A 24,776-nucleotide genomic window follows, 5' to 3' on the forward strand; every position below is an offset into this window, starting at 1 on the left:
TAGAAACTAAGCCAGGCGTCAGTCCTGTAAAGGTTCGCCAGTACCCCATGTCTCGCGAAGCTCACGAGGGCATTATCCCACACATTCGACGCCTGCTAGACTTGGAGATATTGCACCCTTGCCAGTCCGCCTGGAACACACCCCTACTGCCCGTGAAAAAGCCCAATTCTAATGACTATAGGCCAGTACAGGACTTGAGGGAAGTCAACAAGCGCGTGACTGACATTCACTCAACTGTGCCCAACCCATATACTCTCTTAAGCTCCTTGTCACCTGATCAGCGCTGGTACACCGTACTGGACTTAAAAGATGCTTTCTTCAGTCTGCCCCGGCCCCTCACAGTCAAGAGTTATTTGCCTTTGAGTGGTCGGATCCTGAGAAAGGAATCCATGGGCAGCTAGCCTGGACTCGTCTCCCCCAAGGGTTCAAGAACTCCCCAACCCTTTGACGAGGCCCTGCATGAGGATGAGGACTTAGGTGAGTTCCGCTGGGAACATCCCGGCCCGAGTCTCTTGCAATATGTAGATGACCTTCTCATCGCGGCAGATGAACCAGAAACTTGCCTGCAGGGAACACGAGACCTGCTGAGAACTCTTGGAGACCTAGGATACCGGGCTTCTGCAAAGAAAGCCCAGATCTGCAAGTCCCAGGTAAGCTATCTGGGTTACTTGTTACAGGATGGACAGAGATGGTTGTCGGATGCTAGGAAAGAAACCATCCTTAAAATCCCTACCCCCCAGACCTCACGTCAGGTGAGGGAATTTTTGGGATCAGCAGGCTTTTGTAGGTTGTGGATCCCTGGGTTTGCTGAGATGGCTCGGCCTCTCTATGAGGCAACAAAACCTGGACAGGAATTTAAATGGACTGAAAACATGGACAAGTCTTTCAACCAGATCAAGAAGGCACTTCTAGCAGCCCCTGCTTTGGGGCTCCCAGATATAACTAAGCCCTTCCACCTCTACATAGATGAAAGTAAAGGAATAGCTAAAGGGGTGCTGCTGCAACAATTAGGGCCCTGGAAGAGGCCCACAGCCTACTTTAAAAAAAAAAATTAGACTCTGTAGCAGCTGGGTGGCCAAACTGCCTGCGTATCATTGCTGCCACTGTGCTGTTAGTAAAAGATGCAGACAAGATTACTCTGGGACAGACTCTCTACGTGACAACACCGCATGCGAACGAGGGGGTTCTCAAGCAGCCCCCAGATCGATGGCTAAGCAATGCACGGCTCACCCACTACCAGAGCCTGTTGCTCAATCCCACCAGAATCATATACTAGGCACCAGCCACCCTTAATCCAGCTACCCTCCTACCTGACCCAGACTTAAATGCCCCTCTTCATGACTGTGCTGACATCCTAGCCCAAGCCCATGGGGAGCATGCCAACCTGAGAGACCAACCCTTGGCAGACGCGGAACACTCCTGGTTCACTGATGGAAGCAGCTTCATACATGAAGGACAAAGGTATGCGGGCACAGCAGTTGCTTCTGAGTCTAAAGTAATCTGGGCGGGACCCCTACCTGCAGGAACCTCGGCCCAGCATGCTGAATTAGTAGCACTAACCCAAGCTCTGACCTTGGGCAAAGACAAGAACATCAATATCTATACTGATAGTCGGTATGCTTTTGCCACAGCCCACATCCATGGGGCAATATATCGGGAAAGGGGGCTATTGACGGCAGAAGGAAAAACTATCAAAAACAAAGAAGTTCTTGGCTTGTTAGTAGCCTTATGGTTACCGAGAAAACTGGCCATTATCCACTGTCCAGGACACCAGAAAAATGACACTCCAATTGCTAGGGGCAACCGTCTCATGGACAGGACTGCCTGTCAAGCCACCCTAAAAACAACAGTCGTGGCCGCTGCCAAGCTCCCAGATCCAGGGTCCCCAAATCTGCCTGAAGAGCCAACTTACATGCCTGAAGATTTAAAATGGATAACTCAGTTGCCTATGACTCAATACCTCCAAAAATGGTGGCACACTGCTGACAATAAAGTCATATTACCTGAGAAATTAGGAGACCAGCTCCTAACCAAGATATACCGGACAACCCACATGGGCACCAGAAAGATGCAAGACCTCATCAGACAAGGAGGAGTTAAGATTCAGGGCATGCAGTCCAAAATTGACCGCATTTTGTCTGAATGCAAAGCTTGTCAATTGACAAATGCCATCTCGAATCCACCTAATCCTGGCACCCGGAAATGTGGGGAAAAACTGGGGGCCTATTGGGAAACTGACTTTACCGAGATAAAACCTGGTCAGTATGGGTATAACTATTTATTAGTTTTTATAGACACATTTTCAGGATGGGTAGAGGCCTACCCCACCAAACATGAAACAGCCCAGGTGGTGGCTAAGAAGTTGTTAGAAGAGCTCCTGCCAAGGTATGGTTTCCCTGCTATGCTAGGGTCTGATAATGGACCAGCTTTTGTGTCCAAAGTAGTTCAGGGACTGGCATCAGTGCTTGGGGCAGATTGGAAATTACATTGTGCATACAGGCCCCAAAGTTCAGGACAGGTAGAAAGAATGAATAGAACCCTAAAAGAGACCTTGACAAAATTGACTAAGGAGACTGGCGGCTACTGGGTGGCTCTCCTTCCCTATGTGCTTTTCCGGGTGCGTAACACCCCATATAAACTAGGTTTAACCCCTTTTGAAATTATGTTTGGAAGACCCCCTCCTATTGTACCTAGCCTGCAAACCAAAATGATTAATGACCTAGATGATGATGATAATACACTTGTCCGTTCCCTTCATGCCCTGCATCAGACCCAGAGACACATCTGGACCAGACTAAAAGCCTTATATGAATCTGGACCACCACCAGAACCTCACCAATACCAGCCAGGTGACTGGGTGTTCGTCAAGTGACATCGGCGAGGAAGCCTGGAACTGCACTGGAAGGGACCTTATGTAGTAGTCCTCGTGACCCCTACTGCACTCAGAGTAGATGGCATTGCAACCTGGATCCACTATACCAACGTACGACCAGCTGACCTCTTTGCCCTTCAGGAACAGTACCTTCCATCAAGATGGACAGCGTCAAAAGATCCCGCAAACCCACTGAAGCTCCATATCCAAAAGACTTATTACTAATCCTTGTTGTATTCATCATTGACTCTGTTAACTGTAGTCCCTGCCCTAGTGACTGCTGGACCCCATTAACCCCATGCAGGGGGGACAGGTACTTTACTGTTTCAACCTATGTCCATGCCTCCTGCTACACACATGCTGTAGAGTGCCAGTATTGAGGAAAAGGCTATTTCACAGCAACTGCAAAGCGGGGGAGTAGCCATACGTCCAGATGCCCTAGTCAGCCAGTTAAAAAGTTCTGTTTTTCCTGACTTACCCACTATGGCATGTCAGACGGTGGGGGAGCTCAGGATGGAGTCAGGCAACAGATTCAAGAAGAAGTAAAGCAGAATCTGTTAACTCTGGGCAAAGAGTTAACCCCAGAATACAGGCCCAACCAGCTATTAGAACAAGTCCAACAAGCTCTTCGGCCTCTGGACTTCTCCCACCAGATTATTACAAGTCTAAATGACACCTATCAAGTTTTGAGTGTAGATCTAAATAATACCCCTTGCTGGATCTGCCTGCCTCTAAGACCAAAACCCTTTTTTGCTTGGCCAGTCCCCTGGTCTTGGATTGAAACTCAAAATCTCACTTCTAATTTGACCAGGGCTAAAAACTCAACCCTAGTAGTAGGTCCCTTAACAGATGAAATCGTCCTTATGTCCAATAATGCCTCCTGTGTAATTACTAACCATACCTTGTTGGTGGAAGTCCCCTGTAATGACTCCTCCAGCCTTCAGGATACAAGTCCTATCTGTGGTAAGCCCGGAATATTCTTTGTAATGGCTCTGTTTTAATGCAATGTCTCCCTGCTAAATGGACACAACCCTGTACCCGTGTTCCTTACCCCACCCCTAATTGTTTTTAGCCCTGCCACTATGACCTCCATGACCCTGTCCACAAGGCGCCAAAAGTGAGCTCTTCCACTTGGAGCTCTGCTCATAGGAGGAAGCCTGGCGACCGCTATAGGGCTGGGAGCAGGAGGCTTGGACACAGCCACCCATTTTTATTACAAACTCTCTATGGACATTAGTCAGGACATAGACAAGGTAGCAGATTCTCTCCTGGCCTTACAAACCCAGATAACTTCTCTGGCCAGGGTGACCTTACAAAACCGTCAAGCTCTAGACTTGCTTACAGCAGAGAAAGGAGGTATGTGCCAGTTTCTAGGGGAAGAATGTTGTTTCTTTGTGAATGCATCGGACATAGTCCAAAATAAGGTCCGAGAGTTAAAATAATCTGTTAAAAAGCACCTGTCTGAGGCAGAAGCCTTTGATTTATTTAACTGGTGGAAAACATCCCGAGGTAAATGGCTTATTCCACTCCTTGGACCCCTCACTGCCCTGATGCTTATCCTAACCCTAGGTCCCTGTATAATTAGCAGAATACTCAACTTAGTTAAAGAAAGGATAGGAACAATCCAGTTGATGGTTATGCGGTCTCAATACCATTACCTAGAGACCGAAGAAGAAAGTGCTCATGATTGAGCTAGGGTGCAGAAGAAGGGGGGAATGAGGGACTACATTTTTGTAACCAATACGTCATTTTAAAATGTATACGCCTCTAGAGCAGTAAACTGAAAGCAGTGGGGGAAGGGGGAAAAGAGCCCCCACCCAAACATCAGCCAATCCTGTATCACCCTGTTTTTGCACCCTTCCTTTGAATCAGTCAATCCTGTATTGCCCTGTTTTAGCAGGCTTTCCCCTTTAAATAGGCGGGACAGCCCAGAATCAAGGCCGTGGCCATTTTCCATACTATATTGGCACGGTTCAGAGTGCGGCCCAGATTCGAATCTGAAATTCCCTCTTGCCCTTGCATCGGTGTCGGCTCCTTGGTGACTTGGGGGGAACTGGATTTGGGGCATAACACTCATAGCGACCCTATGTACAAGAGCTCTAAATGCTGTTCTATCCTGTGCCAACCTAGCCATCTCAAACGCACTTATTCCCACTGCTCCAGTCACAGAATCGATCCATCTCACCACAGGTCTTCCTCTCCTTCACTTCCCCTCCACTCTGCCAAACATGATGTCCCTTTCCAAGGACCAGTCCCTCCTTGCAACATGCCCAAAATATGTCAGCCGAAGCTTCAGAATCCTTGACTGCAGGGAACACTCTGGCTTCACCCTCTCCAGGACAAACCTGTTTGTTCTCCTAGCAGTCCATGGTATATTCAACACTCTTCTCCAGCACCACAGCTCAAAGGCATCAATCCTCTATCAGCCCTATTCGCTGTCCAACTCTCTGATGCATAGCACATAATTGCGAAGACTATAGCTTGGATCAGGCACACCTTAGTCTCCAGCCTGACATCGTTGCTCTTCAGTACTCTTGAGAGGTCCCTCACAGCCGACTTTCCCAATGCAATTCATCTCCTGATTTCCTGGCTGCTGTTACCAAGAGCATTGACTGTGGAGCCAAGTAAATTAAAACTGTTAACTATCTCAATCTCTTCACCATCCATACTGATGCTGCCAATTGGCCCAGTGGTTACAATCTTTGTTTTCTTGACATTTAGCTTCAGTCCATACAGGAGGCTGTAGTCCTTGATCTTCTGCAGCAAGCGCCTCAGGTCCTCCTCTGTTTCAGCAAGCAGGGTTGCGTCATCTGCATAACGCAGGTTGTTGATGATTCTTCCACCAATCCTGATGCCACATTCCTCCTTATCTTTTTAAATTTTTATTATTATCATTATTAATTTTAATAGACATTTACAGAGGTTTTGGATTTCCATTCACTCATTGCCGCACTTTTCTCCCTGCCCACCCCTCCCCACCAGCTCGCTTCCCCCTCCAAAGAGAAAAAAAAATTCCTTCATTAGTATACAATTCCCACAGCCCCTCCCCCCCACCTCCCACCCTGAGTACACTTCTCTATGCAACCTTAATCCTGGATTCCTGTGCTAACCACAATACTCAATCATATATCATTTCTAATCTGTTCTTTCCCTAATCTGTTTCAATACAATATACATAATTTATCCAGTTTTTTTCTGTCATACCCCCACCCTGATGTCAGACCCATTTTACAACAGTGGCACCATCCTCTTCTTAAATTAACCGTTAGCAGCGCCGTTTATTCGTCCCCAGACGTCACTAGCCAATCCACTCACCCCGCGCAAGCGCGGGGAGCGGTATGCGCATGCGCATGCGCAGCGCAAAGCCCCGCCCACACGCCCGCCCTTCGCACGCCTTCTTCTCTGCCTCCCACTCTCACTTCCGTCGTTTCCCAGCGACGGCCGTAAGTGGCGGGCGGAAGCGGCCCACTAGGCTCGCCGTAAACGGCCCGGCTCGCGCCACTTCCGGCCGCCTTCCACAGACAGCGCTGGTGGGCGATCGTCAGTCGCCGGAGGACGTTCCCCGCGGCCAGAGCCATGGATATGCCGCTGCCGCCCGATGGTAAGGTTCAGACCAACTCGGGCACCGTTTCTCTGTTCTTCCGAGTGAGCCGTTGCCCGCTCCGCCTCCTGGGGGGGTCCCTGCGCCTGCGAGGGGGCGGGGTTCGGCCTCCAAGGTTGGCCTGCGGCCTCTCGGCGGGACCCCGCGTTCTGCGCGCGTGGGTGTTCCCTATCGGGACCCGTACGAGAGCCGCCTCTGCTCGGCCCGCCCCGAGCGACCCCGCTCGGGCCGAACAGGCCTCGGGCGCCCGCTCCCCGGTTTGGGCGGTTCCGGCTGACGCTCCGCGTGGCCTTTTCTCCTCTCTGCAGACCAGGAGCTTCGGAATGTCATCGACAAACTGGCCCAGTTCGTGGCTCGCAATGGGCCCGAGTTTGAGAAGATGACTATGGAGAAGCAGAAGGACAACCCGAAATTCTCCTTCCTTTTCGGAGGCGAGTTCTACAGTTATTACAAGTACAAGCTGGCGCTGGAGCAGCAGCAGCGTGAGTTCTCCCCGGTTCCCAGGCCTCCCCCCTCGTGCGATTCCCCGCCGAGTTGCCCCACTTCGCCTGGAGTCTCAACGCGCCTTCCCTGGGCATCGGGGCGGCTCGGTCTGCACCGTCCCTTTCTGCTCTCACATATCCTTGCACGGAGCGGGCGCGGGGCCAGTGTGTGATGGGGAAGGCGGTTGTCGATCCTCGCGGGGCTTTGGGTCAGACATTCCGCCGTTGTCAGGTGTGAGAGTTGAAGTCTGCTGACAGAGATGCGTTAAGTGTTTCCCAGGGAGAAAGTGCTAGCAGCTGCCCGTGGTCCGCACTCGGGGACTGTCGGGGCCTCTCTGTGTGTTCTGGGGCCCGCCAGCCTTTTCTGCATTTCAGATGCCTCCAGCTGTCAGGACGAAAAAGAATTGCCTCTGTCTTTTGTCCGTTGGTTGTTGCTGTCAAGTTGATTCCGACTCTCATGCGTCCCCGTGTTAGTGTAGAAAGTGTGGCTCCTTAGGGTTTAACAGGTTTTGATCTTGCAGAAGCAGATCTCCAGGCTCTTCTTCCGCAGCACTTCTTGTGGGTTCGAAGATCTTTTTACTGGTCGAATGCTTAACTGTTTGTGCTGTGTAATTTCTGTTGAATGTGTTTATAACTACTTGTTACCATGGTGTTCTTTTGTTTTTGTAATCAGTGTCTGTCAGTTCAGAATTAACTTGATTTTTGACCTTGGCCTCCAAAGAGTTTAACCTGGTCCTGGGGAGACGCAGCTGGGTTTTGAAGAAAGAGTAAACCTTGGAGGCAAAGATGATGATGCCTGATCTCATGCTTTGGACATGGTGCTGGGAGAAGTTATTCCTCGGAGAGGGACATTAGGCTTTGAAAGGTGGAGGGATGGGGAATGAGAGGAAGACCCTCAACCAGCTGAATTGACACAGTAACTGTAGCAATGGGCTCAAATATGTCAGAGATTGTGAGGAAGGTATAAGATAGGACAGGATTCAGATCTGTTGTTCATAGGGTCGTACCTGACTTGATGGCGCCTAATAACAACAGGTGGTTTCGGGCAGGTAGAGCCTCCATCTACTTTCAGGAGCAGATGCTCCGTGTCTGGATGTGGTGTTCGACACAATGGGTTGTCATTGGCTGTTGTCACATTAACCCCTAACGGTGAGTCATGTTCACAAAGAGATACGGGTAAGCCATGGAGTTTGAAAAGTAGCTTGTCAGCCTTTTTCTCTAGTCTGTCTTGGCCTGGAAATTCTTCTGCCACCGTTTCCTATGAAAACAACCCACAAGGCTATACAGACAAAAGGCAACTTCTGCTTTGAGTTGGTCTAGACTAACGGTGACCCCTGTATGTCACAGTAGGGTTTTCAGTGACTGGTCTTTTGAAAGTATCGCCAGGCCTTTCTCCCTTCTGTCTGGACCCAAACCTCCTACTTTTCTGTAAGCACCAAGCATATTTGTATTTGCATTACCCAGTGACTCCAGCTAGTGCTTGCAGTACATATATGTTTTGTCCCATGGTGTTACATGCCAGGGGATGGTTGAGTTTTCTTTGTAGCTCAATGACCCTTCTGTTTCCTCGTGAAATTAGAGGTAGTGGAGGGAGACAGCTGTCTGGAGTTGTTGGTAAAACACCTGTGCTGGTGTGTTTATGGAGCGGTCATACTGCACTCTAAGCATTCCACATTTGCAGCTGTTGCTACTGAAGCTTAAAGACAAGGGAAGGACATCTTGGGTTTGTGTGGCCAGAATGGAGGACCAGGTAGAAGCAACATGAGGAAAGGCTGTGGGACCAATGAACCACTGAGGAATGGAGAGATCTGGATCAATGAGAGGACATGAGGATGGGGGTTTCAGTGGTAGACTCCAGTGAATGTTGATAAGACTGGCATACAAGGGGGAGCAGAAGACAAATGATACAGTATAACCTGGCTTGAATCAGTAGGTGGTGAGAGTGGCTTTTCCTGGAGGCAGCGGTGGCACACGCCTTTTTCCTCGAGGGTCAGAAATCAGGAGCTGTTCATCCTCTAGACATTGTAATGGGAAGGATGAGTGGGGTCTTTTCTGCGGGGGAGATTTGGCTCATGAAGAGTTTTCTGTAGCTGTTTCCCTTCTGGAACCTCAGGACTGGAGTTAGCCAGGTGCAAAACAAGAGTAGGAGAGTGTCCTGGCCAGAGATGAGCCTTTGAGGGGGCAGGGGTGATGGCAACAGGGAAGGCTTGACAGCCGGAACCCAGAAGAGAACAGTTGGAGAGGCTGAGGTGGGGAAGAAGTTAGGCATTTGTTCTAAGAGCTTTAGGGACCTTGCGTTGCTAGCCTGCAGCTTCTTGAGGCTAGAAGACAGTGGAGCTGTATTGGAAGGAGGGTGACAAGACTGCCTCATGGCCCACAGTGTTGAGAATCTATTGACTCTCCACCTGAAAGTGGAGACCCTTCAGAGGGTCAGTTTTGGTGGGAGCCCCCCTCTTCACACATCCTCTCTCTTCCTCTCCTCCAGTCATTTGCAAGCAGCAGGCCCCCGAGCTGGAAACAGCTGCAGCCCTACCACCTCTGCCACAGCCCCCTCTGGCCCCCACAGCACCTATCCCACCTGCCCAGGGTGCCATGTCCATGGACGAGCTCATACAGCAGAGCCAATGGAACCTGCAACAGCAGGAGCAGCACTTATTGGCCCTACGACAGGTAAGTGCTGGGTCCTGAGGTGGTACCAGGAGTGCATAGGACTTCACCCAGGCCCAGCCCCCTGGGCCTTTGATTCCCACATTCCAGTTGGAAGTGACGTAATGCAGCATGGGCCTGTTCTCTACTGCTGACTAGAACCTTAGCCAAACCCTGTCCACAGTCTCTGGGCTGATCTCACCTCTGTATCCCCATACTCTGTCCTGGAGACTGGCCCTTTCCTTGTGTTTTGCCAGACTGACAGGCACACGCAACAGTCTGCTGTAATCTTCTCCTCTCTCAGTCTTTACCGGCTTGCTGATCTTGTGTTTTCTTTCCGGTCTGCTCACAGCTTTCACTGTCTCCCATCTTTCATTTCTCTGCTCAGCTGAGTCAGTCTTTACCTTTTACCTTAACAACAGACAGCATTGCTCCATGTCCTGGCTGCCCACAGACAGGGCCTGTGGGAGGGGCTCTCCTGTGGCAGGGTGAGAGCCCGCACTCACTCTCTGGCCTGCCTAACCCCCCAGGAGCAGGTGACAGCGGCTCTAGCCCATGCAGTGGAGCAGCAGATGCAGAAGCTCCTGGAGGAGACTCAGCTGGACATGAACGAGTTCGATAACCTGCTCCAACCTATCATCGACACATGCACCAAGGATGCCATCTCGGTGAGGGCCACTTGCCTGGGGGAGAAGGCTCACTTTGGCACTGTTACCATTCTACCTGGCGTTAGGAGCCCACATCATCCTGTCCGAAGCCTTTGCACCTTTCCATTTCACTTGGGCTGCCAACCTTAGGTTCTGAACCCCACGTCCTATCCACTCAGTGCTGGCCAAGGCAGCAGGCGGACGGGCAGGCATGCGCTCTGATCCCATGGGCTTAGTGGTGTGGCTCTGCCGGTGGGTCCTGTCCTCACACTGTCTGGTACTCACAGGCTGGCAAGAACTGGATGTTCAGCAATGCCAAGTCGCCACCACACTGTGAGCTAATGGCTGGCCACCTGCGCAACCGGATCACGGCAGACGGGGCACACTTTGAGCTGCGGCTGCACCTCATCTACCTCATCAACGACGTGTTGCACCACTGGTGAGCAGGGCCCCTCACCTGCCATCCACCCTCCAGTCACAACCTGAATCCATACCCTTGGGGGGTTCCATGTGAGACCCTTGTCCCTCTGGGCATCCCAGTCAGGCCTCCAGCTCCACCCCTGCTCCCGGCTCTAGGCTGGCCTTAATGGTCTCTGTGCTCTGTGGTCCTTATGCTCTGCTGCACTGTCAGGACCCGGGTCTGTGCTCACGCACATTCACACCCTGTCTGCCCCAGCATCTTCATACAAGAGCCATCCTACCACCTAAAGCCAGACAGGGCTGCTCTCAGCTCAGCTACTTGGCAAGGACTTTGGTGGCATGTGAGAAGCTAATAGGAGACCAGGAGTCTGGAACAGCTAGGGCAGGGGTAGGGCTGGCACAGTTGGGCTGCTGCTGGGTTGTTGGAATGGCCCAAGCAGAGACGCTTTGGTTATGGACACAGTTGTGAGTGGGGCAGGCCAAGCCAGGCCTTGGGAGCAATTTCCCAGCTTCTCCCTGCAGTATGAGACAGCTGAGGCTTGAAGCCCACCCTGTCTCCTGCATGGCCTTGTGGCTCAGCTTCCCTCACCGCCCTTCTTTCTCCCAAGAGATGAGATGCTCCCAGAACCTTCCTGCTTTGCCGCATTTTTTACTGCTGTCCTGCTTCTTGTGTTTCCCCTTTGAAAAGAAGCCTTTTATCCATGGTTAAGGCCAGTGTTGTGCTCTCAGAGGCCACGTGCTGTTCTCGGCCGGCCTGCAGGACCTTGTTCTCCACAGAGATCCTTTCTTGGAAGCCTGGCTTCACATGTGGCCCACATTGCTCACTGGGGCCTTTCTCCCTCCCCCTGGCAAGGAGGGTGGAGCCAATGGGGAACCTGCAGGGGGTCCCTTCACATAGTCATTACTGGGCTCAGGCCCTGCCATTTGAAGCACGGATGAGACACAGAGGCCTGGGTTAGTGTGTTCCCTCCTGTGAAGTCTGTGTATGTGGCATGAGTTGCTTTGGCTCAGTGGCTGCCTACAATAGCCCAGTGGTACCCTTTACCTCATCACTAGCCCCTGGGCAAAGATCCCGTGAGGGACTAGAAGTTAGTGAACTAACTTCTGTTAGCTAGGTCCACATCCCCCTCCCATTGCTGTCCCCTGACCCTCAGGCCCCTACACTAGCCCAACCTCCCCTGGTCCAGAGCTCACAGAGGGTGTGGTGGCTGGAGCTGCAGTGTTGGTGGGCATGTGACTGGGTCCCACCGGAGCCCTGATGCGAGGAAGGTCTCTCTCTTACAGCCAGCGCAAGCAGGCGAGGGAGCTTCTGGCTGCCCTGCAGAAGGTGGTGGTGCCCATCTACTGCACGAGCTTCCTGGCCGTGGAGGAGGACAAGCAGCAGAAGATTGCCCGGGTGGGTACTGTGGGGAGCAGTGGGGTCAGGATCTCAGGGGGGCACCGTCTCTTCCAAAACTGACATCCCTTTTTCATACCAGCTTCTGCAACTCTGGGAAAAGAATGGCTACTTCGACGACTCTATCATCCAACAGCTGCAGAGCCCGGCCTTGGGGCTGGGTCAGTACCAGGTAGGCTCCTGGGCCAGCACTAGGATCCCTGTTGCTACCAGCGGACCTACGCCCTACCTGTGCTGGGGAGATCAGAGGCAACTGGTTGAGCTGGTGGCTGCAGGGTCCTAGGATCATGATGAGGGGCCTTGAACAGCAGCTCCTTGGGCTGCTCCCCTCTATCCATTTACCATGTAGTGTGCACCTGTGCTTGGTCACCAAGTGTGCCCACTGCTCACAGGTGAGGTTTTTCCTGTTTCTGCTCAGGTATTTTGCATGTATAGGATGTGAGGACAGCTGCTGTGGTGATGTGTGAAATTTATCTGGGGACCTGCTAACTCCTCTGTCTCCCCTATCTCCACTTGGCTCAAGAGACTGCAGCTCCTGTTAAGTAGGATTGCTGTCCTAGCTGCTAGGCAAGGTGTTGGCTTCCTAACCACCTCTGCAGCTCTGGCCATCTGTGAGGTCCTACTATTTACCCCAGCTCAACAGTGACTCTTCTGACTGCCTCATGTTTCCCACAGAGGCTCAGTGCTCAGGCCATAGGAATGCATTTTGCATTTTTCTCACGTAAACACGAGCGCTCTCTTTCTGTGTCTTTCTGCGTCTCTCTCTCTCTTGTGGACTTGCCTCATTATCATAGAGTTAGCACGAAGATGGACTCATAGCAGACCCTCCACTGGGTCTGCAAGGCTGTAAATTGCATGGAGAAGAGTGTCCATCTTTTTCTCTCAGTGACACTGTTAGATTGAACTACCAGAAGGGCTTGGCCTTTGCCTTCTTGACCTGGATCTCCTCTCAGCACATGTGCACCAGCACAGCCCCTTCCTGTATCTTGAGGTTTCAAGACCTTCTGAGGCTTGTCTGGCTGTGAGCTTTCCTTTACAGCTCACTGAGGCTCTGGGACACTCTGATGTTTTAAGTCCTTCAGCCTGTGCTTGGGGTGTAGGCTGTCTAGGTGACTACATCTTGTCTTCCATCACTAGGATCCTATATTCTGCTTATAGCCAGGCTCCATACTCTGTGGTCACAGCATGTTTACTGTCTACAGAGTAGTCACCACATACCCTGGGCCTTATTGTCCACTGTTGCACTTCTTGGGGTCTGGGGCGGAGAAGGGAGCTTCCAGCTGACTGTCAACTACTCCCCTCCACCAGGCAACACTCATCAGTGAGTACTCATCGGCAGTGCAGCCGCTGCAGCTGGCCTTCCAGCAGCAGATCCAGACCCTCAAGACCCAGCATGAGGATTTCGTCAGCAGCCTGGCCCAGCAGCAGCAGCAGCAGCAGCAGCAACAGCAGCAGATCCCGATGCCTCAGCTGGATGCAGACGTCAAAGCCACACCACCACCAGCTGCCCCTCCACCGGCCCCTGCTCCCACCCCAGCCATCCCACCCACCACGCAGCCAGGTAGGCCCCTCGCTGGTCACACTGATGACCTCTGGGGCCCCACTTTAATCTGCTCCACAAGCCCTCGGTCCAGACACTTCTCCAGGACCTTAGAAGCCACGTAGGGAGGAAAGGGCATGAGCTTGACCTTGCCTAGGGTCGTTTCTGAGCACTGCTATGAGACCACCATGTGAACACTACCAGTGGGATTAAAAAACCAGCAGGACTCAACCTGCCGTCATTGAATCCCCTCCAGCTTGTGGAGACCCCAGCAAGGGATGTTTTGGAAGTATATTAGGGAGAAATTACTACTTCACTAGCAGGCAGATTTTTATCAGGAAGAGAAGGGTTAGAAAATTTAGTGATTAAAGGTTATGTTCCCTGATGGTAGAAATTGAGTTACAAATGCACACTGAGATGGCAGAGGTGGCCTCAGGTTCACTGTAAAACCTTCCAAGAAGCTGAGCATGTACCTGTGTGAGCGGGTGGTAGGTTTTGGCGGTGGCCCTAGGCCATTGGCTTGGCCAGGCAGCCCCAGGGTAATAAGGGACGGCACAGTGGGCTGGCGCCCCCTACAGGCAGGGCCTTTAACTGCTTCTGGTGGCTTCCAGAGGACAAGCAGCCCCCCATTCAGATACCTGGCTCTTCCGAGTACGATGCATCAGGAGGGGTTCAGGACCCTGCAGCTGCTGGTGCCAGGGGCCCCAGGCCCCATGACCAGATCCCGCCCAACAAGACCCCTTGGTTTGAACAGCCTCACCCTGTCGCTCCCTGGGGTCAGCAGCAGGTAGGTTTGGGAACTTGTGACTGGGGCAGGAGGGGGATTCTGGAGCCTGTGGGTGGTGGGCAGGGTGGCTGGTGGCAGTCCAGGAAGAAAACGTGTGGTAAGCTTTTTCCATTGTGGGAGGCAGAGCTTTAGCTGGTCATAATTCCTTCTTGAGGCACATCTTCGTGATGCAGACCAGTCCTGGGAGGGCTGGACACTTCGTCCTGTGTGGTAGGAGTTCTCTTTAACTGGGACATCAGAGGTCCTGGTACTAAGCTGGAGAGGGCAGACTAGGGGTCTGGCATTCACTGAGAGATCACAAACACAGACCATCTGTGTTTCTGGGGGCATTCTCCTCCCTGTGGGGGTGTATGCCCCAATCCTCCCCTGAGGACAGAAGGTCTCCTTTCTTGAGTGTGGCTCCCATATACCCACCACTCCCTCAGTGAGAGGAGGTGCGGGGCATGGGTGGGAGGCAGCTCTGACCCAAGGCCTGGGGGCCATCAGCATGACAACAGACACTCTCCCCTCCTTGAGGGCTGGATGGCCTTGAGCCACCCTCTTTTGGCCATTCAGCAGCTGCTTGTTTTGTAGATGTGGAAACTGAGGCTATTAAAGTCTGGGTGCCATCAGTGTACCCTGAACAGGCAGGCGGGGCTCTGTGACATGCCAGTTCCTGGTGCTCGGGGTCCACCCCACTCGCTGTCATTGGGCTTCATCCTTGCCGTGTTGATTCTGTCCATCGGCATTTGGGCTCCTCCAGCAATGGCCCTAAACCAGGATTTAGGACAAAGACTGTGTCTGGGAGGAGTCCCAGTAGACAGCCTGGGTGGGAGGATGGCGAGAGAGGGTTGGAGCATATTGAGCTCAATCCACCACCAGGCTTGGCAAGTCAGGTCTTTGGGGAGACGCACTGGTGGGACAGGAAGTTGGCTGTGTGTCACCTGGTGGCCTTGGGCCTAGGTGATAACAGCATTTGTCACAGACCAGAACTACGTGGAGACATTCACCCAGTGTCCCTCATCTCCTTGGTGTCGTGGGGTCTGCCGGGCCCCCATGTCCTGGCACTGGCTCCACCTCACCAGCACTGCCCTCTGCCTTGCAGCCTCCAGAACAGCCCCCGTACCCGCATCACCAGGGTGGGCCACCTCACTGCCCACCCTGGAACAACAGCCATGAGGGCATGTGGAACGAGCAGCGTGGAGGTGACCCCGGCTGGAGTGGACAGCGCGAGGCGCCCTGGAGTGGACAGCCAGAGCCTGGCTGGAGTGGCCAGTTCGAGGGCCCCTGGAATAACCAGCATGAGCAGCCACCCTGGGGTGGTGGGCAGCGAGAGCCCCCCTTCCGCCTGCAGCGCCCACCTCCCTTCCGAGGACCCTTTCCCCCACACCAGCAGCACCCGCAGTTCAACCAGCCGCCACATCCCCACAACTTCAACCGCTTTCCGCCACGCTTCATGCAGGACGACTTCCCCCCTCGCCACCCCTTTGAGCGGCCCCCCTACCCACATCGCTTTGATTACCCCCAAGGTGATTTTCCGGCAGGTGAGTGTGCTCAGACTCGGGTGGGAAGACAGGGCTCACAGAGAAGGTCCAGCCTAGTGCTGGCACTCCAGCCTCCTGAAATACACACCCCCCACCCCACCCCCGCCTGTTTTCTATATTGCAGAGATGGGGCCACCACATCACCACCCTGGCCACCGCATGCCACATCCCGGGATCAATGAGCACCCCCCCTGGGGTGGGCCTCAGCACCCTGACTTTGGACCTCCACCCCACGGCTTCAATGGGCAGCCTCCCCACATGCGACGGCAGGGCCCCCCCCACATCAACCATGACGACCCCAGCCTGGTGCCCAACGTACCCTACTTCGATCTGCCTGCGGGGCTAATGGCCCCCCTGGTGAAGGTATGTGATCACAGCAGCTTTGGGGCCCCTCTCCTAATGTCAGTGGTTGAGCCCTTCCTGTGGGGGATTCCCGCCCGTGCAGAACCTGAGTGAGTTGGGCGGTCAGCAGAACCCTGAGCCCACGTCCCTGTGCCCTTGAACAGATCTCACTTCTGGCACGGTGGCTTGGCAGCAGTGGGCTCCAGACCCTGCTAGGGTGCCTCCTGTTTCTGGGCAGGGTCCTTATCAGCAGTGGGGTTGGGGGCAGAGACAGGCTGAACTGTTGACAGTGTCTCTGACAAAGTAGATGTTCCTCACTGCCCGAGTTGGGGGGTTGTTGTGGGGAGATCCCTATCAGCAGCTTTCCTACCCCAGGATCTCTACCTGCACTGGGCTTGTACACACCTGCCCCACACCTGCCCCACCCCTGCCCTGTGTGATGACTCTGGTGCTCTCACTGCAGCTGGAGGACCATGAGTACAAGCCGCTGGATCCCAAAGACATCCGCCTCCCACCCCCGATGCCGCCCAGTGAGAGGCTCCTGGCTGCCGTGGAAGCCTTTTACAGCCCCCCATCGCATGACAGGCCTAGGAACAGGTACAGACCACGGGGCCATGCACGAAGAGCCCCAGGGAGGGTGGGAGCAGCTGCCCTCAGCCATGCCACTGTCTAGTGTTTGTACAGCTCTAGGACCCTCACCCGAGCTGTGGGTGCAGCACACACAAAGCAGGCCGATAGTTAAGGGCATTTAATTCAGATACTTCAGAAGTTACCTCACCAGGCTTCTCTGGGAAGCTGCCTTGTGGGGAGTCAGGCCTAGTCTACTTTTGTGCAGTGAGTGACAGGCGAGATCTTTGACCCTTCGGGAGTCTGTCAGGTGCCACCTATCTCTGGCATCCTCATGGGTCAGTCTTAAGAAATGTCCTATCTTGCTTGTAGTGAAGGCTGGGAGCAGAATGGCCTCTATGAGTTCTTCCGAGCAAAGATGCGGGCCCGGCGGAGGAAAGGCCAGGAGAAGAGGAACAGGTAAGGGCGTCTGTGCAAAGGTCGGTTTCTATCATGACCATCCCGTGGTGCCAGAATCCTCAGCCTGAACCCTGAGATGAAGAAAGCTGGTGGAGACAGGCTTTGTGGCTGAGGTGACAGAACTAATCCCTCCCTTTCTTCCAGTGGACCGTCACGGTCAAGGAGCAGATCCAAGAGCCGAGGGCGCTCCTCCTCTCGATCCAACTCGAGGTCCTCCAAGTCGTCTGGCTCCTACTCACGCTCTCGGTCCCGCTCCTGTTCCCGGTCCTATTCCCGCTCCCGGTCTAGGTAGGTGGCAGCTCGCAGCACCAGGGCTGTTCCTGACACTTCCCATTTCGTTACTTAATGGTGTCCTTCCCTAATAGGAGCCGGAGCCGCTCGAGGTCTTCACGAAGCCGGTCACGGTCCAGGTCCCGCTCCCGGTCCAAGTCATACTCCCCTGGCAGGAGGCGTCGGTCTCGATCTCGGAGCCCAACTCCACCGTAAGATTACTGTCTAACTGTTGTGTTACCTTCAGGTAGTGCTGAATCCTCCGGGATGAGCTGTGAATGTTTAAACAGTGGTCATTAGAAGACACAGCCTTCGAGGGAGGCAGCCCATGTCAGCACGTGCGCGTGGTGCCACCGCCCGATGCTGACAGCTGCCCCTGCTCGGTTGGTCATGGAGCCCGGTAGCGGCCGGGCTGCCTATTTTCTAACCCTTCCAGGGGTGCCTGTGACCTGCTCTGCGTGCTAAGTTTGGGGTGGGGGTCACCTGAGGAAAGCCCCTTCTCTGGCTGAAGAACAGAACGGTGAAAACTTAAAAGACGTATGTGGGTGTCCATCCCATAATGGTGACTGTCCGTGTGCGCCACACACTGTGACATCCTAACCGTTCAATAAACGTGGCCGTGACCTTGTGAACACCATGACCTGTCTTGGTTTTAGTTCCTCGGCTGGTCTGGGTTCTAACTCTGCACCGCCTGTCCCCGACCCCAGGCTAGGAGAGGAGAACAAGGGACACCAGATGCTGGTGAAGATGGGTAAGGCTCTGGGACGGGGGCGGGGAACACTCCATAGGGCGAGGCACTGGGCTCTGCCCCCCCAATAGGGTTGTAATCATGTGACCACCTCCTCCTCCTCCAGGCTGGAGCGGATCTGGTGGCCTCGGCGTGAAGGAGCAGGGTATCCAGGACCCCATCAAGGGCGGAGACGTGCGGGACAAGTGGGACCAGTACAAGGGCGTGGGCGTGGCGCTGGACGACCCCTACGAGAACTACCGCCGGAACAAGAGCTACTCCTTCATCGCCCGCATGAAGGCCAGGGACGAGTGCAAGTAGTGGCCGCGGTAGCAGTGCCCATCAGAAACTTCCACTGAAGGAAGTGGAAGCTTCTGAGGGGGTCTTGGCAGCCAGCTGTGACCCAGCCTTACCCCTGGGAGGTGGAGGACTGAGACCACCCAGGGATGGGGCTCTGCTGCTCACGAGGAGATACCCTGGCCTCGGCCGCAGCCACCCTCATATGAGGAGCTGCCGGTGCGATGCCAACCTCTGGTTTTCCTTACAGTGAAGCAGGCTGCCCAGTCCTCCTCATAATGGAGGTGCACTAGGCTGCCATCCCCGGTCAGCTCTGTCTTCTGGACGAGCAGGCACCGGATAGAAGGCTCCAGGCACCCAGGTGTCACCTCCCATCAACCCCTGAGTATAGCAGCGAGAATCACCAAGCATCGGAGAAGCCACAGTGGCCTGGGCGTCACCTCCTGTCCATCCCGGACACAGCGACAGGAACTGAGGCAGGGAGCATGCACTCACCAGTGCCTATTTGAAAACGGGAGCTGAGGTTGAGCTGGGTTTTCATTTTGCTCCTGAGGGTTTAGTTTTAGCAGCAGGGACATCGACCTGAGGCCATCTCATCAGCTAGTGTGGGATCTCCCCTCAGACACCAGCCCAACTCTTTCTGTTGCGAAGTTGGGTTAAAGTTTTGTTTTCTGTGAACGCTGGCCAATGACTCATCTGGGGAGCAGGCCTGGGTCTAGTACCTGTGGTGGTTCATAAGAAGGACCTGTCCCCCCATCTGGCTGCCCTCACCCCTCACTTGCCAGGGGCAGTGGGTGTCTGCACCCCACGCCTTCCAGCAGCCCGGTGCAGCACTGTTTATTTGTACAGAAGCATTTTTGAAAAATTCTTTTCAAAAGAGATGCCGAATGTTTCCAACTTTTGACCCCGATGGGATAAAACATTTGATTTTGTTTTAGATTTCCTGTAGCTGTGAATAGTTTGAAAGTGTCTAATTCAGGATAATACATAAACGTGCTATTAACAATTTGTGGATTTTACTGTTTTGCCTTCAAATAAAGGTGTTTTTTTAAAGAACTTAAAATCCTGCTTGTCTCTCAGCATGCTGAGGTAGATGAGTAAGGAGCTGCTTCTCTGAGGTGGAGTTTGGGGTCAAAGGCTCTGTCTGCCTCATGTCTCAGCATGGGTGTCCCCACAGGTAAACAGCCCAACCTCGTGTCCTGCTAGCTGCTCCAGGCACAGTAGCTGAGCTCTGCCCAGGCTGGGGTCCTGTGGTGGGCAGGCGGGGGCAGCCTGGCCCTCCTGCCTAACCCCACACTTCCCGTGGTACTGAGCTGAGTGAGGCTGGCTGAGCCAGTCTTACCTTACCCTCAGGACTCGTTCTGCACCTCCTCCAGGGCGGCCTCAAGGGTCAGTGGGGCTGGCTTATGACACCGAATGTACTGCAGGTAGAAGACAGAGTGACCAGTAGAGCCTCTAGGAACACTGACGTGCCACACAGGCAGGGGTGTAGGGACAGCAGCTTTGAAGACCAATAGGATGGCCTAGAATGGCTGATGCGGCCTGTGGGTGCTCTGGGGACCGTGGGAGCCCAAGTGCTGTCACCACATCACCGGTGGGGCCAGGCTGCCCCAAATAACTCATGTCCAACTGGACAGGTGGGGTCACACCAGGTGCACTGCTAGGTCAAGAGCAAGACACCAGTGGCACACCACTTGGCACACAGATGGAGCATGGGGAGCCCACCCCACTGTCATGAGTGCATGAGGGTCAAGAGGAGGCCCTGTGGCCCCACTGCTGCTCAGACTTCCTAGATTGTGAGAGAAAAGACCCCTTCACTAAAAGACACTTCACAGAAAATACAACAGCTACGACAAGATTTTGGAGACAGGAAGAGAGCATGATCCCTTCCACGGCCAGCCCTCTGTCTCTTAGAGGAGACGATACTGTTACTCAGGTTGGGCCACTGCTGGTCATTCAAAGCTGATGCCCAGTGATACAGCAGAGGCCCCGACCCCAATGCCCCAGCACCCCTGCTGGCCAGACATGTCTCCCAGGGTAGAGGCCACGCACCTCTTTGGCTTCCTCCAGGCTGTGATAGTGGAACGTGTCCTGGTCCAGCGATGCCAGAATGGAGGTGTGCAAGTGCCGGTTCACCTCCAGGAACTGCTGCGTCAGGGCCAGCTGCTGCCTCAGCAGGTCGTTGAGTGCAAATACGGCCGGGCTGTGGGCTGTGAGGGCTGCAGCCACCCCCGCGTCACTCAGCAGGCCCAAGATGCAGGCCCACTGCTCATCCCGCTTGCGGGAGGGGAGGCCGGGTGGCCCAGAATCACTCGCAGCCCATCCCGACTCCACCCACTGCCCCTCCCTGAAATGGTCCCAGCCTCAGCTGCTCACTTGTGTCTGCCTGGAAGAAGGGCTGGCTTCCCAGCGGGCTGTGCTGGGATTTGGAGGCTGCCCACACATGGCGCCAGCCCACCAGTCCGCTGAGTCAGTTACAACCCTACAACTCACAGTGAAGCCATGCGACTGGGTAGAACTGTCCTGCAGGGTTTCATCTTTATGGAAATAAGATTGCCTCGGCTTCCCCCGTGGAGTGGCTGGTGTACTTGTACTACTGGCCTTTCGTATAGCAGCACAACGTGTTATGCCACACCATCAGAGCTCCTTGCTAAACTACCCAGGGACTCTTTTTAGAGAAAGGGGTCTATAAACTGATTCCAAAAAGTATGTGCCTGTTACAAATAGCCATTTCTAAACCACAAAGTAGCCCGGAGCTGCTGAGATGATACAAAAATCCGGGGCTCTCCAATCCTGAGTAAGTCTGCAAACCTGCAGGGTCTGCTGGAGTTGGTTCTAACCTGATGGTAACGAGTTTTTGGGGAGCATGTAAACACTGAAGGAAACACAGAAGGGCAGGACAGTGAGGACTGAACGTCAGGTAATTAATGTCACTGTGAACAGCACCTGTTAGGGCGCTATAGAGATGTGGGGTTTTGCTAGATAGGCAAAACCCAAAACCAAATTTACGGCCACAGTGGCAGCCCTGACAGGCAAACCTTTGTGAGGCAGTGGAACTGTTCCCTGGGGTTTTCTTGGCTCTGATCTTTATAGAGCACATCACCAGGTCTTTCTTCCGCAGTGCAACTAGACTGCTTAAACACTCCAACCTTTAGGCTAGCAATTGAGCACAGACCATTTGTACCACCGAGGGGCTTGTATTACATACAGCTAATTTTATTACTTAGAGCTAATGTTTGGGGTTTTTTTAAATGAAGACAACTTGATGGGGAATTGGTGGATGCCAGATGTGCCGGTGCCATGCCTGCCCCAGGGCCTCTTGGGGAATCTGGCAAAGTCCAGATTCACTGAGGCGGCTTCCAAGGTGCCCTCCTCGTCCTCCAGACCAGGCTGGATAGGGCCCACCTGGCCAGTACCTGGGGAACGGTACTGACTGTGTGAGCGCCACCAGGGAGAAAGGAAAGGCTATGGACACAGGATGTGGAAGGAAACGTGCCAAGTCAAGGGGCCTTGTAGTGTGGGGGCACAGGCGCACCTCACTCAGCCAGCAGGGTGGTCTGAGCTCCACACACTGGGTCAGAGTGAGTCTGGCCAATGGGTTCCCCCAGCCCAGCGTGAAAGGACTGCCACACCCCCAAGAATGAGTGAATTTGTGAGCCCCACTCATGACGGAGTTCTGGTGGCTTAGAGGTAAGGAGCTGCACTGCTAACCCAAAGGAACGTGGTTCAAATCCACCAGCTGCTCCAAGAGAGAAAGATGGGCAATTTCCTGTGCGACTTACTGCCTCTGTAAACCTGCTGGAGGTCCAGCTGCGAGTCAGTTCCAACTCGACAGAACATAACAGTAATAACATACATGATGTGCTTGATGAGGGTCCACTGGCAGGCTCTTACCTTCGATGGCATCTGCGCTGACCACATGGCTGGCGATGGGTGTGGGGTCCACATAGGTGCCTCCCAGGGCAGGGGTCATGGTTGCTACACCAGCTGCTGCTCAGGGACAAAAAGGGGGATGAGGTGTCAGTGCAGGACACAGTAGAGAAATTCTCATCAAAAAGGCCATGACACTGAGACAAACTGTCCCTTCCTCTCTCTGAGCACAGCGAGCACACTGCTTCCTTTCTTCTCTGCCCTCCGTGACACTTCTCCACATGGCCCCTCCTCCTCATTTCCTGGGCTCGGTGCACCACTCATCTTCAAGGTGAAGCAGTGGCCACAGGTCACATCTCAGGAGTCTAATCCCTTGCTGTCAAGTCAACCTGGACACACAAGGACCCCACATGCTACAAAAGGGTTTTCCTGACTGATCTTAACAGAAGCCAACTGCCAGGCCTTTCTTCCATGGTGTCCGTGGATAGGTTTGAACCATCACCCTGGAGGTTAGTCGCTTGAAGGTGGGGCAGACCATTGGCTCCTCTGGAGAACTTCCTTGGAAGCAGCCAGCCTGGTGTCTATACCGCCCTTTCTACTTGCCCCTCACTGACAGTGCACATCTAGGAAAACAGCGCTACCCAACTTTTACATTGCAGGAAGTTGCAAAACTTACACTGAAATGTGGCCAGTTGCTGCCCACTGCCAGTGTACTGGACAGGCAGCATGATGGCGGGGCCAAGTGAGACAGCGAGATGGAGCAGCTGAGTCCTCGCCCAGCTGTACATGCAGAGTAAGCCTTCCAGTGACTGGCTCTCCTGCTGGAAACTGAGGCCCACAAAACTGCCAGCGGTGAACAATGGCCAGCTACCAAGCAGCTCAAGCAAAAAAACATGTCCTCTCTGGCACTGCGTCCCCAAAATACGTTCTAGAATCCTAGCTGCTGCACGTGCAGATGCATTTGGGCTTGGGGGGGTTTCTCTGGGAGCTTAGTGAGGCCATACCAGGGCATCACTTCTGAGGGACATGAGGGTCAGCACAAGTACAGGACAAACACACGGACAGGGAAAACATGTCACTCTGAGATTATGAAGGACTCAGGAACAGAAGCTAAGAGACGAGGCCCTTCCTCCAGGGCCAGCGGAGGGCAAGCCTTCCCATCAAGCCAGCGCTGAGTTCAGTCAAGTCTCCCCAACTATGGGGACCAAAGTTTCTGTTCTTGAAAGTGACAGCTGTAGAATTCTGTTCCAGCAGCTGTGAGGCCCTGGAAGACTGTCTGAGTCCAGGACCACCCAGCTCCCCATGTGACCTTCCAGCAGCAAGAAGATGGACGACTGATGCAAACCCAGAACCTGCCTTCTGGATCGACCTGGGTGCTCCTGGGCTGGGAGGACCCCTTGAAGGTGAGTGGAGACACAATGGTGTCTCTCTGGAGACTAAGGTGCGTCTGATACAGGCCATGGTCTTCACAATCACTTGTTACGCATCAGAGAGTTGGATAGGAGGAGAATTGATGCCTTTGAGCTGTGGTGCTGGAGAAGAGTATTGAGAGAAGAGTATTGAGAATACCATGGACTGCTAGGAAAACAAACAGATTTGTCCTGGAAAGGGTTAAATCGGGTGGCTCCTTGGAGGCAAGGATTCTGAGGCTCCGTCTAACATACTTTGGACATGTTGTGAGGAAAGACCGGTCCTTGGAGAAGGACATCATGCTTGGGAGGGTGGAGGGACAGCGCAGGAGGGGAAGGCCCTCTATGAGGTGGACTGATTCAGTGACTGGGATAATCAGGATGGGAGTGTCAGAGATAGTACGATTGGCACAGGACTGTTGTACATAGGGTCGCTATGAGTCGCAAGTGACTCGATGGCACATAACAACAAACAGCAGGGGCTCCTCCTGCAGGGAAGCGAGTGTGGGCTGCTGGCCCTGAGCACTGGGCAGCACCCCCAAGGAGATGCAAAGAGTCAAACTTAACCAAGCCCTGGGGCTGCCTGTCCTGGGACATCTGGAAGGTGCCTTTGTGCACCGGACCCCAGCTGGGCAGGTCATCAGAATGCTAACCTGACACTGCTCACGTCCCCTCATCCAGGTCTTTCTAATCTTGGCACAGCTGACACTGGGCCCAGGAACACTGGCTATGGTCGGCTGACCTGTGCATGGATGGTGTGGAGCAGCCTGGCCTACACTGGGCTCTGGAACGCTGATTATGGTCAGCTGACCTGTGCACCGAGGGTGTGGAGCAGCCTGGCCTCCACCACTCGTTGTGAGAAGCATCTCCCCCCCACACACTATCCCTGTGGAATGATGACAAGTGTCCCCAGGAGCAGAG

At 53.7% G+C, this 24,776-nt stretch overlaps 2 protein-coding genes across 2 annotated transcripts in view; one reads left to right on the forward strand and one right to left on the reverse strand.

Annotated features, from left to right (window-relative positions):
* The first annotated feature begins 6,424 nt into the window (after positions 1-6,424).
* CHERP (calcium homeostasis endoplasmic reticulum protein) lies at positions 6,425-18,605 on the forward strand. The gene is made up of 17 exons (XM_006898278.1): positions 6,425-6,473; positions 6,782-6,955; positions 9,441-9,625; positions 10,132-10,269; positions 10,536-10,687; positions 11,953-12,064; positions 12,147-12,236; positions 13,373-13,625; positions 14,216-14,391; positions 15,476-15,914; positions 16,039-16,277; positions 16,720-16,853; positions 17,196-17,282; positions 17,427-17,570; positions 17,648-17,764; positions 18,209-18,303; positions 18,407-18,605. Exons 1-17 carry the CDS (start codon positions 6,449-6,451, stop codon positions 18,598-18,600), a joined length of 2,754 nt encoding a protein of 917 aa, XP_006898340.1. The 5' UTR covers positions 6,425-6,448; the 3' UTR covers positions 18,601-18,605.
* A 1,320-nt stretch (positions 18,606-19,925) lies between these two features.
* Positions 19,926-24,776, reverse strand: part of LOC102865745 (chromosome unknown open reading frame, human C19orf44) — a 17,539-nt gene continuing 12,688 nt past the window's right edge. Inside the window, exons 5-7 of the mRNA XM_006898325.1 lie at positions 22,471-22,566; positions 20,629-20,795; positions 19,926-19,997 (exon numbers count right to left, since the gene is read on the reverse strand). Of these exons, the coding sequence (XP_006898387.1) occupies positions 19,926-19,997; positions 20,629-20,795; positions 22,471-22,566 (335 nt within the window). The remainder of the gene's footprint in view (positions 19,998-20,628; positions 20,796-22,470; positions 22,567-24,776) is intronic.

The sequence above is a fragment of the Elephantulus edwardii genome, unplaced genomic scaffold, assembly GCF_000299155.1.
Source record: "Elephantulus edwardii isolate Elephantulus edwardi_28Jun2011 unplaced genomic scaffold, EleEdw1.0 scaffold00226, whole genome shotgun sequence".
In the NCBI taxonomy this organism is placed as follows: Eukaryota; Metazoa; Chordata; class Mammalia; order Macroscelidea; family Macroscelididae; genus Elephantulus; species Elephantulus edwardii.